The sequence below is a fragment of the Fusarium fujikuroi genome, chromosome FFUJ_chr09 (genome assembly GCF_900079805.1).
Source record: "Fusarium fujikuroi IMI 58289 draft genome, chromosome FFUJ_chr09".
Lineage (NCBI taxonomy): Eukaryota > Fungi > Ascomycota > Sordariomycetes > Hypocreales > Nectriaceae > Fusarium > Fusarium fujikuroi.
Window position 1 is genome coordinate 579,900 of NC_036630.1, and position 14,266 is coordinate 594,165.

General features: G+C 48.6%; 6 protein-coding genes; 3 read left to right on the forward strand and 3 right to left on the reverse strand.

Moving 5' to 3' along the window:
- Positions 1–149: 149 nt before the first annotated feature.
- FFUJ_09988 (uncharacterized protein) lies at positions 150–1,883 on the reverse strand (the record flags this gene model as incomplete). XM_023568048.1 has 3 exons in its annotated part: positions 150–887; positions 938–1,121; positions 1,168–1,883. The coding sequence occupies 3 exons, from the start codon at positions 1,881–1,883 to the stop codon at positions 150–152; spliced, it is 1,638 nt and encodes a 545-aa protein (XP_023435404.1).
- Positions 1,884–4,061: 2,178 nt separating this feature from the next.
- On the reverse strand, positions 4,062–5,786 carry FFUJ_09987 (related to heterokaryon incompatibility protein (het-6OR allele); the record flags this gene model as incomplete). XM_023568049.1 has 2 exons in its annotated part: positions 4,062–5,656; positions 5,741–5,786. The coding sequence occupies 2 exons, from the start codon at positions 5,784–5,786 to the stop codon at positions 4,062–4,064; spliced, it is 1,641 nt and encodes a 546-aa protein (XP_023435405.1).
- A 197-nt stretch (positions 5,787–5,983) lies between these two features.
- On the reverse strand, positions 5,984–7,492 carry FFUJ_09986 (probable BAS1-transcription factor; the record flags this gene model as incomplete). XM_023568050.1 has 3 exons in its annotated part: positions 5,984–7,032; positions 7,080–7,203; positions 7,313–7,492. 3 exons carry the CDS (start codon positions 7,490–7,492, stop codon positions 5,984–5,986), a joined length of 1,353 nt encoding a protein of 450 aa, XP_023435406.1.
- A 1,342-nt stretch (positions 7,493–8,834) lies between these two features.
- Positions 8,835–10,743, forward strand: FFUJ_09985 (uncharacterized protein; the record flags this gene model as incomplete). XM_023568051.1 has 5 exons in its annotated part: positions 8,835–9,525; positions 9,579–9,999; positions 10,049–10,391; positions 10,442–10,646; positions 10,709–10,743. The coding sequence occupies 5 exons, from the start codon at positions 8,835–8,837 to the stop codon at positions 10,741–10,743; spliced, it is 1,695 nt and encodes a 564-aa protein (XP_023435407.1).
- Positions 10,744–11,189: 446 nt separating this feature from the next.
- On the forward strand, positions 11,190–12,477 carry FFUJ_09984 (uncharacterized protein; the record flags this gene model as incomplete). XM_023568053.1 has 3 exons in its annotated part: positions 11,190–11,443; positions 11,499–12,057; positions 12,115–12,477. 3 exons carry the CDS (start codon positions 11,190–11,192, stop codon positions 12,475–12,477), a joined length of 1,176 nt encoding a protein of 391 aa, XP_023435408.1.
- Positions 12,478–12,855: 378 nt separating this feature from the next.
- FFUJ_09983 (uncharacterized protein) lies at positions 12,856–13,919 on the forward strand (the record flags this gene model as incomplete). XM_023568054.1 has 3 exons in its annotated part: positions 12,856–12,884; positions 12,942–13,521; positions 13,572–13,919. 3 exons carry the CDS (start codon positions 12,856–12,858, stop codon positions 13,917–13,919), a joined length of 957 nt encoding a protein of 318 aa, XP_023435409.1.
- Positions 13,920–14,266: the final 347 nt, after the last annotated feature.

Here is a 14,266-nt window from a genome sequence, read left to right on the forward strand (position 1 = left end):
CTTAGCAGCTAAGCTGTCCTCTCCACGCCCCATCTCCTCTTCAGCTCCCAGGCCGCTAAGCAGATGGCGCCTACAACCCAACAATATCTCAACATCTTATGACACGAGAGCCCCACCGGAACCAAGTGCAGCGGCAGGAATCCCAGGCATCAGTAGTTGGTGAGATCTATCTTAACCTTGTTGTCGAAAGCCCACTGCTTGTACTTCTCAACCTCAGCCAAAGCTTTGGCAGCCTCCTCCTCTGATTTAGCCGCCTCAGAATCGGCACGAGCCTTGGCATCACGGATCTCCTTGTCCTTGGCCGCGTGGCTCTTGGCAGTCTCCTGCAGTTCTTTAATTCTCTGCTGAGCACGAGCAAGCTCATCTTGAAGGTCCTTAACGGAGCCCTCGAGGTCACGCTTTTGGCCCTCGAGGGTGATGTTGGCCTTGGCGAGCTGCTCGTTCTCATTGGTCTTGACTGTAATCTCTGCACGGAGCTGTGCAATAGTAGTCTCGAGAGTGATGATGATCTTCTGGAGGTTGCTGATAGTAGCGCCCTGCTCAGCGATCTGAGCATCTTTCTGGGCGATCTCAGCCTGGAACTTGGAACACAGCTCTTGAGAGGCCTTGAGCTCGGCGCGAGTCTTCTCAAGGAGCTTGAGAGCCTCGGCATCCTTGAGCTTGTCGTCAGAGATAACCTTGTTGAGTCTGGCGATCTCCTTCTGGAAGCCTTCACCGTCCTTCAAGGCCTTGTCGAGAGCCTCCTGGAGCTTCTGAGCCTTGGCTATGGCGGCGTCACGGTCAGTAGTGAGGTCACCCTTGGTCTTGTTGATGTTCTCGATCTCAATCTTGAGAGCCTTGATCTGCTCAAGGGAGAAGTGGTAATCGGCATCGAGGGCGGCGAAGCGCTAAGAAAAGTGAGCCTGCGTCGGAAGATGGAGAAAAGAGTCAAACGTACATCTTGAGCATACTTGGCTAGGTAACCGCACTGGTCGACGTATGCGGCAGTGTGTGCGAGGGTCTCAAGGAGGTCCTTGGGGAATGGGAGAGGGCACACGAGGCGAGGGAGAGAAGCCTGGGGCTGGGGGAGATAGTGATCGCACTCACTCTTGGTGGGAGCAGGGAAAGGAGGGTTAAAGTCACTGTTGCAAGTTAGCAAAGCTACCATACGCCGAGTGGCCAACTTACTGAGAGTGAGTTGAACGCTCAATGATGGCAGAGCGGATCATGTCACCAACATCCTCGCTGTGGGCACCTTCTGTTACCCAAACATCAAGCTGATCCTTCTTACCGTCCCAAGTGCACTTGATATCATAGTAAGACTTGTACGAGAACTTGACAGTATCAGTTCCAAGCCCAGTGACATTCTTCTGGGTCTCAGCACGGAACGACGGCTCCTTCGTCTTGCCGTTGGAAGCCTTGGTCCACTGCCATGTCGAGATGATAGGCTTGCCCTCACCAAAGCCATCAGGGACAATGAAGATGGCATGCTCGTCCCGCGCAAAGCTCATCCACTTGAACTTTCCAGTCCAGATGCGAGTCGTGCCAGTGAGCTCCTTGTCAGACTTCCACTCACGCTTGAGGGGCATGGGGTCGCTGACACCGCCCTGGGGGTTTCTCATGATGATGCTGATGTTCTCATACCCGCCCTTTGTGGTGACGGTGAAGCTGTACCATGAGCCCTTGAGGACAAAGGTCACATCAGTAGCACTGGTCTGTGTGACCGAGTCGACGCTGATGGTCTGGAAGACGTTTCCGTTCTTGACGCCTTTGGCGTCGACTGTCCACTTCCAGAAGAGATAGACGCTGTCACCGACGCGGACTGGGCCGTTGGGGAGGATGACGACGAAGGTCTCGTCCTTGGCGTACGTCCACCAGTTCATCTTTCCTTGGTAGACAAACATTTTGAATAGATGTTATTGGGTTGAAAGGCTATTGTGTTGTGTGGTGAAGTGAGTGAGTGATGAAGTGAAGGAGGAGTATCGTCTCGAGATGCAGGTTGATCTTTTTATACATCTTCTCACTCTCTTCCATCTCATACCATATGCTTCTATTCTCTCCTTCTTCTCATGTACAAGACACTACATTGCTGATCGTGAACATACTCTTCTATTGGAATGCACGATCAAGGGTATGTTGCAAGCTGATATCCCCTCCGTAGCCAATTGTCGTCACATACAGCGACCATTTTCTGCCTGATTTTGCTAGTTTCGAGTTGCGGCTTAGCTAGTGGTCAATGCTGCAGGCCAAAACCCCTCATTGGCAAGACATGGTCAGTGTAATAGGAGAAGATTTGCACTTGGGCTGCAGCTGAGTTGAACCCTTGTTTATGACAGCGTTAGCTCAGTGGTCAGCTACGCCACAGAAATGCTTCTCAGAGATGATTGTCTCTATGTTCCTCCAGTAGCAGCAGTTAACAGCCAGTCATACATTTCAAAAAGGAAGCATGTCTGAGTGAGATTCTGATACAGCCCAGGAAAACTGTTATCTCGAAGGACCGATCGTATTCGGGAGGTCAATCGGTCTGCATGTTTTACCCCCCCCCCCCCCCCCCCCTCGCGCCAGCCCGTGTCTCGGAGTTTCGTCACGACAAGCTATGCTAGTTAGCCCTTACGGATCGCTGCGGGCCGAAGCGTTCCATAGTTAGGGCCAACTGTTTATGATTGCGCTCCTCAGCGTCAACAAACACGGAACAGCTACACTAAATGCGCCGCCTACAATTGCACTGCAATCGCGTGCTGCAGATGGACCGAAATGGTAATATAGGCTGGCTGAGGGTCTCAATGAGGCCTACAAGCGGGGACATCTGCCGGACAGGCCGCGTCGTTACTGAGGGGGTGGCTGTCGTGGCTTGCAGGACCGCTCATTATAGGTCAATTCCAAGACGGAAACTGGATTGTCATTGACTTGAAGACACAAATTGAGGAGTATATATCTTACCGAGAATGATGAGGTAGACACGGGCTGAGCCATGTAATATTATAGTCGCAGATCATCACTCGATGTCTACCTTCACATCCAAATATTCTTTTCTAACTCCAACTATTGAACTTTGTATCATCTGTGCTACACTCACCGGTACTGATTATTATCTACTCACGCATGCAATATTCGCATGTGCCTAATCTCTTCTCCCCCAGAGCGGTCTGCAACTCTACGAAAACAGAGTATCATCAACCTTGATCGACGCACAGCTAAGACAAAAAGACCCTTGATCAAGGTCGTAATCTCATCTGGAACCTACAGCATCCACTGCGGGGGTATTCATTGATGAGTAATTGATAGGAATGTGATACTGGAACTTATCGTGCAGAATGATATCGAATGGCACTGAAAGCCAGCAGATCTTGATTCAGATCTCGCTTATCCTTGTGGAGAGGGTATATACCCATTCAGAGCCGACTGCAGCTTAGCCCGGTCATAATTCATGCAGATGTCGCAGATGGGATCTGTCCACGTCCCTCTCCGAGTCGTACAGCCTTCAGTTTAAACTTTGCGGTACTTTGTTGTCTCTTCCGAGGCCAAAGTTGGTTGATCGTCTTGAACCGAATCTCGATACAATACAATTGCCATCCATGCAAACTTTCAAGTATTTGACCTTTTGGCTGGATACATACTCAGCAAAGCGGTGAGCCATGTTTGTTTGACAACGCCACATACTTGCATCACTTACCGCTCGACAGAGAAATAGAGGCGAGGATGGGGGAGCGAAAGCCAGGGCCGAAATCACGGCAGAATGTCTCACGAGCTGGCCCTGCTTGACGCAAGATTAGCTTTTCTTGGCTACTCATGTTTCAGGTTCTCCTCTTCACTCCCGGTAAGAGGTAACTTCTCGGTCTTTGACGAATGGGAAACAGTCAGAAGCATACGCTCATCATGGCAGCCAATTCGAAAAGGAAAATGAGAAGGAGAAGAGAAAAGAAAAACAGAAGAGAAAAGGCTTTCTTTCTCTTCACGATCAGACGCTCATAAGACTGATTTTGTTTTATTTTGTTCACATACGAACTATTATGTTGAAGTAGATGAGATCTGCCGTTAACCAGTAGAAATCACTAACATCACTATGGCGTCTGGTCCAAAGCTCAAACCAGGGTGATCCATTCCAACCCATGTCCCTGTTGAAGGGCTTCCCCATCTATGATCCCAGGAACAAACGCCTGCCCAACATAACCAAAAACTCCATCATCAAGTGGTCCTAGTATAAATGGCATATTTCCCCCAAGCAAAACACATAGAACATCTCCCGCCTGCATATCTACTCTCGCATGGCCAACCAACCTCGTTTCCGTATGGCAGGTCTGATATTGGAAGACAGAGAGTTGAGATCTGGGATCCCAAAGGGAATTAATCATTGCCTCGAAACCAGCTCTCGTGCGAGGTTTACTGTAATCTCGAGGCTTGTTGGAGAAAACAATGAAGATATCACGCATGAGTTCGCACCATCCGCCTTCCTCATATGATCCTCGGCAGCAGATGCGAGGATCTCGATCATGATGCCAGGCAGAGAGAACATCGTCCTTTGTATCGGGGTTATAAATCGGCCCGTCGACGTTCGTGATCTTATCAATGACAATGCCTCGCAGCTCAAGTCTCGAATCGATAAGTGAAAACCTACTAGTTGGCCCGTCCCTACCCCCAGCTTGGTACCAATTATACATGCAAAGCCACCCAAACTCTTGGTCCAAGTTCTCGTAGGTCTCCGGAAAAGACAATCCATAGTCAGGACACCAAGAAGGCAAAGTCGCTAAGCGTGTTTCAGCATGCTCCGCAATGCGAATCAAAGGTCCAAGATTATTTGACTCTTGAATAAGCGAACGCACAACATATTTGAACGCCATCTCATGAGGGATAGTATAGTCAGCCAAGGCCCTGCTCCCTAGACCCAAGTATGCGTACACGCAATCTCTCCAATCAGATGCATGGCGAAACCGAAACATTTCCAAAGCCATTCTCACCAAAATATCTCTATCGGATTCTTCTTGTAGAAGGCGAAACCCTTCGATACAGTCCCAGAACTTGCAGAGAACGTCGTAACACTCAGGATTTGTGATGCAGCATCCCTTCCGATCATGACTTACGGACATGAGATGCGCACGCTTGACTTCCGATAGCCGTAGTTGCATTGTTCCGCAGTACAGAGTTGCTTTCTTCGGGAGAACCGCTTCTTGCACAGTCCAGGCTCGCTGCCACCACGAAAGATTCAGCAGAGCAGTGAGGGCATCTGCTTCTTCTCTTGCCATCGACTGTGCATGCTCTTGAGAATTCCAGTGATGGTCTTCAGCCAGTGATCTGATCAATTTGAATGCCGTTGCAACAGTCTGTTGTGCGACTGAGTTCGCGCCTATTTCGCTGATGCCAGAGAATTCCCCAAGCCACAATATTCCTTCTATGGTGGATGAGTAAATGTTTCTCATCAATCCGACTTGATGGGTCCTTTCAGTCGTATCCGCTTGGTTGATACAAAGCGCATCTGCCCAAATATGCCTCGTTCGGTCAACGAATCGCAACCTCCGGAGTGCATTATACAGATTTTCGGTGACTGTAGCTTGTTGACCATCAACTTCTATGATGTGACATATATGCGGATCACCCCAACAGTAGGATAACGCCTCATAACTCGGGCTATCGTCAAGAGATGCGGTATGGAGGGTGCAGCGAACAGGCTCACCATGCTGACCTGGCAAAATGTGCAGTATCCGTATGTGGCGTTTCGCGAGGTCGAGAGGTCGGTATGTTGGGGCACAGAACAGCGGTATCTAACGGGGGACAATATCGAGCGCTGCTTCGTTGTTAGTGTCGGCCTGCATCTTGCTTGGCGACACAGAGCAACACAAAGACATGACAGAAAGTGGCTGGCAGAATGGAAGTCGGTGTCGATTTGGGGTAGGGTTTTCTGCATAACATTGTACCCCGGTCATTGTGTCTTATCCGGGTGATTGGGCGGCTTATCCAGGCCAACGTGCTAACGTGACTTTGCGAAGTGGGATCTGTTAGGCTGAGCGCATCACCCTGGGTTTTGAGGCCCGTTCTCGTTTTGTAAATGTGCTTGCATCGCCTCGGCTTCTGATTGCTGCTCCAGCTGTCGCCATTGATCTCCATTGCCTGGGTAGTGATGATAGTGATGAAAATGATGATGGACATGGTGATGATGATGGTGGTGAATGGTTTGCTGAGTTGATGCTGGCACTCCTGGTACTGCTGGTACTTGAAACTGTTCAGTGAATGACTGGGGCAATGAGTTCGATGAGTCTGCTGGTCCTGGGGCTGTCCAGTTCTTCGGTGTTGGAGGGTTGCCAGTCATTCCTAGCCACATATTCTGATCCGTGGGAGAAGTTCCAGGTGGCAGCATTGTACCCAGTGATGACCAAGTAGAGGGCGATGGCATGAAAGATGCATTCGGAGCATTTTGATGTTGCTGCGCTTGGGGCGGTTTCGGAGGCTGAGGCCATGGTTTAGGGTCGCTTTGTGTCTGGGTCGCGATACTCGAAGAAAGATCAGGAACAGGTGCAGTATTTTCTGAGGCAGCACCTGGGGCAGATACGTCGTTCGGCGTTTCTGTTTCATCACTTGGGTCGGATTCTCTCAATGGCGATGGGGAAGGGCCTGTAAAGGTGTCGAAAAAGGCTGAGTCGAGAAAGCTCGATCCCATTTGGTCATGACCCATATCGGCATCCATTGGAAAGTGCATCAAGTCAGTCGTCGCTCCATGGTTTGTCTCAATACCGAGGTTTGGATTATGAGCCGCTGGTGAAATCCCATTATCGAATGGGGACATCTGAGACGAGGATGACGGGGTAGTGCCTTGAGATCTGCTCTGTCGGTTATGTGACAGTCGTGAGAGCGTACGCCATCGATTACGACAGGTGAGGGGAGGTCTTCCAGGTATCCGTGATGAGATGGCGACCCATCGATGGCCCAACGCTGCTACACCTTGACGTAAAAGGTTATCTTCCTCGGCAGTCCAGTCGCTAAGACGGTTTTTAGCAGATGGGTTCAAGATATCATTATATCTCTTGGAACATTGGTCATCCTTTCGCCCAGGAATGAGAAGCGCTAGCGTGCGTTAGACTATATGGTAACTGCAGAAGTGGCGGGTTTACCAATTTCATTCCAAAGCGGTCCAAGTCGAGCGTAAGCTGAGAGGAGGATCTCATCCTCTTGAGATGTCCACCGACCTTTGCGCAAAGAGGGATCCAATGAGTGAAGCCATCTTTTTCGGCAATCCTAAAAGGCAGTCAGTCCCCGTCTTGTCTCATCTCGTCTCATTTAGCAGTGAGTGTGCATCATGCAGGGTAATGATCGCGTTGGGGCGCATGCGGAGATAGCGACTCACCTTGGCCGTCCGGCCCTCAAGGCCAGATGCTATGTCCTTCCACCTACCCTCAGATCCCCTACTAGCACCAAAGTGTCCAACAAGAGTCCTCAGAGTCGCATCCTCGGCTGCTGTCCAGGGTCGTCGATGCTTAGGTGTATTGGCGGGGGGAGACTGTGGAGAGGTCTCTTGACCTGACATGGAGCTGCGCGCGGCAATGGATGATCGGAAATGAGAATGCGCTCATACAATGTCAGGCATCACGTTTCCATGGAGCCAGGCGGATCGTTGCGGATGTTATAGCTGAGAGTTGCGGATGTCGTTGTTGATGATTGAATGTTCAAGATTGGTCCGGCCGTTGAGGTTCCGTTTTTCCGTGGCTCATCGGAACCCGACAGCCGGGGAAGTGGGTGACCAAGCCACACACCGCCACACTCAAGTCAGATAAAGGATGAAGACCTACCCGATAGGAGGAAAAAGTAACCTCATTAAAAGACGTTACTAGATGTGATCTAGCATTATGGCATTGCCTGCATTCAATTCTTGGCAGTATAATGCTAAGACTCACATATAATAATCTAAATGACTTCAACGTTTTTGCCTTAGAGGTGCTAATGAAACATGAATTTTGTCGTCCCCAGTCAAATTTCATTTGGCCAGCTCTGATGACAGGCATGCGACTTCACTAACTGAGAGCTTCTGTTGGTCCAGAACACTCGATTGACATTATGTCTGCTCTACAGATATCATGGCTTCGTAGCTTCCCTTTTGGGTAGAGACACTCGCCTCGCAGTCATGACTTCTGTCAGTGGACTACGAGAAAAGGGATACACCAACTCAATGTCTCTCGCCTCCTCAACTACCCTGTCCCTGAGTATATAGACTTCTGTCGTTCGTCATTAAATCTCCCGCTTGGGAGATCTCGAACCTAGAATTATGTCTGCCTTACACTAAGGTCCCTAGGTCGGATCCGTCAGTTTCTATGTCATTGAAGAGAAACAAACACTGGTGCCTTAGTACCGTTTGATCTCCGTCGAGTAATGCTCTGATATTAGCGGTTGTACTGAAGACTATCGATGAGAAATCCGGATCGGAGGCCACTAGAACAAATATGAGATTAGAGTTATCCAGAAGGGCCAAGGAAATATCTCATTGCAAGGTTTTTATGTAGAATAGGTTTCACGATGTTGTAGGGATAAGGGGCTTGGCATCGAAACTCAATAAATCCATATAGCGTGTAAATGCAAGTGACGTGGTGCAGGATCCGACTTCGCCCCCCGCGTCAGCATTTGATAGACATCAGATTACCAATCTGGAGAGAATAATGATATCGAATCTTCAACAGTAAAAGTTGATCGTATATCTAATCCATTAAGTCAAAATAGCACGGAGCGACCATATCGAGCCCAAGATAATCATCAGGGCGCAAATATCTTCCTTCGTCTGCGGATAACTCCAGGCCTTATGCAATACCATCTTCGGAACTGTGGATAACAGGAAGAAACCTCACCTAAGTTTCGAAAAGCCTGAAAACTAATTGATCATGGAAACGCCGGTTCCTACGCCGCCATTCTTTGGTCGAGCAGGCCATAACGAGATCTTTGAAGAAGCCAAGAACTGCCTTTCACAGCTTGACTCATCCGACCTTGACTCCCAGGAGGCATGCACGCCGTGCTCACATTCAAACAAGCCAATAAGATTCCAAGAACTCCCACCGTCGATAAAACAGTCATGTCTTGCACTTCTTGGCTGCGTCTTTGGTCCTTCCTACGAACACATGATTTCACAAGGAACAAAGAATGAGAATAGATTATGGTCCAACCTAACTGTTCCAGCTGTCATCAACTCCTTGGAAGCAACATTCGGGACGAAGCTAGAACGGCGGAAGCTTAATCTTGAGCTCATCGCGCAACAAATCTGCAATAACACGGCACAGCCATTTCAAGACATTGATACCAGTTCACAAGAGTGGGTAAATCAGCTTTGTGGACCGAATCTGCGATGGGAGTCAATAGGGCTACTCTGGAGTGTTTTGAGACGGATACCAGGGTCCTTTGACCCGATTGAGAAGAACCAGTTCCATGTCTTGGAGAGCGGAACGGCGAACAAGCCGGTTTTGGCGTTCTTGAGGCACAGCATCAACTTGGCTCGACACTTTACGCTGGCCAATGTCATCATATTGGATCTTCTGTTCCAGAAGGCGATCATGGAATCAATGGTTGTGGGGGATGCCAGTAAGTTGTGACTTTCTTGCCGCTCCCCGCCAACCACTTACAGAATGCGACAGGTCTTATTTGTTGGAGCTCGTTTGCGGATGCCGTTTCCGTGATGACTTATCTTGGAGTCCACGCCGAGAAGCTCACTGGACATTACAGACCATCACTGAGTTCGGAACACAAACGACGTCTTTTCGGTCGAGTTTATAATCTTGACAAAGCTATTGTTGCTTTTACGGGACGACCTCCACTGCTTAATCCGCGCTTCTGCTCCACACCACCACCACTGGATTTGAGTGATGAGGACCTTCTTGCTGGAGGGGCTGCGCTTGAGAGAGTCGTGTCTGAGCTTGATAGTCGTGGCTGGAACTTAAGAGGCGGTGTTTATCCTTCGAGTATCTGTCGAGCTGGTTACTTGATGGCTCAGATATTGAACGAAATTATTGATATTAGTCTTGCTTCTGGCGCCAATGCGACTGTTGAGACTATCAGGTATTCAATATCCGTCCAAGCAATAAGAAATGCTTGCTAATCCCTCAAGAAATCTGAAGCAACGGCAGTTAAATATCTTTGCCGAACTTCCCAGGTGTCTTGTTTATGATCCTGATGACCCTACCGATCTTCCTCTTCCCAAAGCAGAGATACGGTCGTACGACAAAGACCTTTCTGACCCTCCAGTCGAGGCAAACGTTGTATCCTTGAAAATATTCATCCGACTCACACATCTGCAGAACATGTTCTTGCTCGAAAGGCTACTCCTTCAATATGGGTGTCCAGATGAAGGAGATGTTCTTTTAGTTTCATATGAGATGATAACGCTTACTCTGATGTTCTGGATGCACAAGGATCGATTCCGTGATATTCGACGAGATATGGAGTGGCTGGTAAGTTGTTTGTCCTACTCCCTTTTGGAACGCTCTGACACTTTATGTAGCTCATGGCCTTTGCAGTGCCAGGCGGTGGCATTCTCTGTCTTGAACTACTCAGTCCAACTTTTCAAGGCAAACATCCCAAGGACAGTCGCCTAAGCCGATCAAGCATTGTTCAGCAGCTCAGTCTGCTTGTTGGTTTCTTGGACTGGGTTCACCCATCAGCACCAAACGGTGATCTTTGTGCGAGCTGCAAGACTGTTATACAGCGTGTGTTGGATTATCATCTCAATAATATGGATCTGATGAGTAACGTTGGGTCATTGGACCAGTTCAGTTCTGGTTTAACGGGGAGGCTGAACTTTAGATTTGAGTTGTTAAATACTTTTGATTGGCTTAATATCAGGTAGGGCCTTGATGATAGAATTGATGTCTGCATATTTTCTTTTATGCAAGTTATGAAGCTTTACGTGATTTCTTGCATTTTCTGGCAGTGGTTGGCATTATCTATTATTCGCTGGCTCACAGTGACCATTCTCTACCTTAGCAAACAACCCAAAACCTCGAGCTACTTTAACCTCTCCACTTCTTTTTAACTCGTGTGTTTTCTCTCTGATCTCGTTTTCTTTTCTTGCCTCACCACAGAGAACGTGCTTCATTCACAATCCTTCACCACATTGCAGGTGGAGGCGTCAGCCTTCTTGACATTTAAACCATCTTTTCACTTCGCAAGCTTGATTGCATGCAATCTCTTTTCTTTGTTCGATCCGCTTGTCTGCTCTGCCAGGTGGTGCCTTGCAGAGAATCGCGATCATGGCGGCAACATCTACAACTCCCGAACTCGCGACCATGCCCACCGAGATTCTATGCATGATCGGGGACAACCTTTCCGTTAATGAGATAAAGGACTGGACGCTCGTATCAAAGCGTTTTCGCGAAATACTTCTCCCTAAACTCTGCAAGCACCTCAAGTTTTCTGGTAACATGAAGGAAATGACAAACAGCCTCAACGCCTACCATACTCGCAAGACAGCTCCATTTCGTCATCTGGTCCATTGTCACGCGAGGTTAGTGTCCTCCCCTGCGGTTGCAATCCAAGTTCTTCGCTTATTTCTGTGACAGGCTTGTGACTTTTGAAGTTACAAGATTTAACAACCTCCGCGAAATGAATGCTTGGCTTCAAGGCTATGGAATCAAGAGCATACCCATCGGGCGGTTTCTGGCAGATACACCTGGTCTCCACGGCATTGTTTTCATTATCTGGCTCGAATTCGCACAAGAAACACGCAAATTCCTCAACCTCATTCGCAAGGGCCCAGACTGGGAAGGCCCAAAGCATCTCTACTTAGAAAAATACGGCGAAGAATCGACAATTGGCAAGATAGTTGGAAAGTTCAAAGCAGGAACCCTAGAGGGAATTGCTGTGCCTCCTAATGTAGCTTACTCCGGCCGCCACTACAACGAACTCAGGCGTAACGGCTCCCATCTCACTTCACTGCGCCTCAATGCACAACCTGCCCGCAGAGTCGGCGATTTGTCAGCTATTACAAGTTTTAGATTTACGCCTATCAAGAGCATCAGCGAAGGCTTTCCTCAGCTGGACTCATTGAATGTTTGCGATGATACTACACATTCCGCTCTTTGGCCGCCTCACATGAATGACAGCGATAAGCATCGATTGGTAAGTATCACTTTGTTATTAATTGAATCCTACTGCGGCTGCTCACACGCCTTGAAGTGTCGAAGAATCGAGGGAGTCGCTTCATGCCTTCGAAATATGCGGCGGCTACGTCGGCTTGCATTCACTCTCCAAGAAGCCCGATTCAGTAAAAATGCCATTGATGTCCTAAGAGCGGAACTTCTGGCCATGGCTATGAAGAAAGGCCTGCCGCCTGTCAACGCTCGTAGGCTTGAAGGCGTATGCAGATTGCTGGTTACCTATTTTGCCGCCCATGCGAAAGGGCTCGACGAGGTTTGCATGGCAACTAAATATCCTATATTCTACCGAGCGACTCTCACAGACGGCTCGTGGAACATTTCTGAAGAGTCTTCTGAGGATCCCTCACAGAAGTACTTGTTCCCGAAGGTTTTGGGAAACTAAAGCTTGGTGGGTGCTTCGAGCTGAAGGGGGGGCATGAGGATGAAGTTGAAGGGCTGGATTTCTGCGCCATGTACGAAGATATCTCACCTTCTGTCGGCCATCAGAATCTGTGGTTTAACAGTAGTTAATGTTCTGACGACTTCGACTGGGGTCTTTAAGAATCAAAATGCGAGTTTTGCAGCAAGTGGTATTTTCTTCTTGTTGTCTTCGTGCATGTGACTGGTAAATCACCAATTTTACTCATCTGACCAGCACCGATCGCAGCTGAGACATGTTGACCTAAGACCTGAAAATAAGAGGCATTGTTTCTTCTTGTGCATTAAACTATAGTAGAGACTTTTGACTGGAACATGTCACTGCGACGCGATCTCAATGAACATGAGACATTTGATCGAAACCTTCACGAGGTTAGTAATGCCCGATTGAGTAGGTACCAAATGTAGCGACCCTAACCAATACTGCAGATTTGTGACCTTCAGAACCCATTATGGTTGGAGTCACGATGCCCGTGTGCCTTTGCAATTTCCACGAAGCGATGTTGAGCATTTTGCCATTTTGCTTCACTTGATAGATCGACTTTGCGGGGTGGACTTTTCTCTGAGCTTGCCAACTCATCGGGACATCCTCGCCTTTAACAAGGCCCTACGCAAGACCGGCTTATGGTCGACCAACGGCGATACACCCTTCTCCCTAACATTTCTCGACGAGCCTGAGGTATCCAATTTCAACGCGGTCGTTCGACGCTTCGAACCCGACACTCTCGGAGCCGTTCAACTGCCCAAAGGATTCAATAGGCGATATTACGTGATCTTGAAAAAGTCCCCCCACAGCCAAGGTCTCAAGGCCCTGCGTATCGACAGAACGGAGAACAGACAAAACTTTCGACGTGTGTTCCCAAGCTTAGACCATCAGATTCTCGGGGAAGTCAGAGAGGACTTCCCTCAGCTCGAGTCACTCGTTCTTCATGAAGACACACCATGCATAAGTTCGTATAGCGATTTGAGATTGTGGTCGTTGGTATGGTTTAACTACCAACTTGCTTTTGTAAGAAATATCTCCGCCTCTGATTCTTCATGGCTAATCTTTTGCGACAGGACCGAACCGTCAATGAACTGGCTACAGCTCTGAACGGAAGGCCTCGCCTCCGCCGATTTGCTTTCACGCTGTGGTTTGTGAGATTGCACGGTCGCCTCGTCTCGCATGATGGTGACAAGCCCTATCGGCCTAAGAGCATGGTTGAACTCGACAATTTCTACATTAATAACCTTGTCTCACCAATCATGGCTCAAGTCCCTACTCTCGTGGAGCTCTGTGTATCGTCTGAACATCCAATCTTTTACAGAGGAATCAGACGTGATGATCAAATCCATGTTCAGCGAGAATGTCGCGATAACCCCGGGGAGGAGAATCGCTTTCCTAGCCTCTTACTGGACCTTAACTAAGACTGATCTGTCTTATTGAGCGTTACATAAACTTAAACCCAATATTGACGAGTTTCGGTACGATCTCCGAACATTGCCTAAGTTTCTACTCTAATGATATGAATCTAGGAAAGCAGAATTGCCAGCAAATCTGTGTGTGTTTACTTGGCACTATTTCACCACTTGCGTCCCAGGATGTTTGCAGGCCCACGCTTTATGTGTATTTGACAATGCGTGGACAAAGACTTGGTGTGTACGGGATGAAGTATAGATCACACAACTCGGAGTGTGCTTCGAGGATACCTGACTGCGGTGCTTGAGATGTAACGTAATCAGCATTGGCTTATGAACGTGGGGGGGGGGGGGGG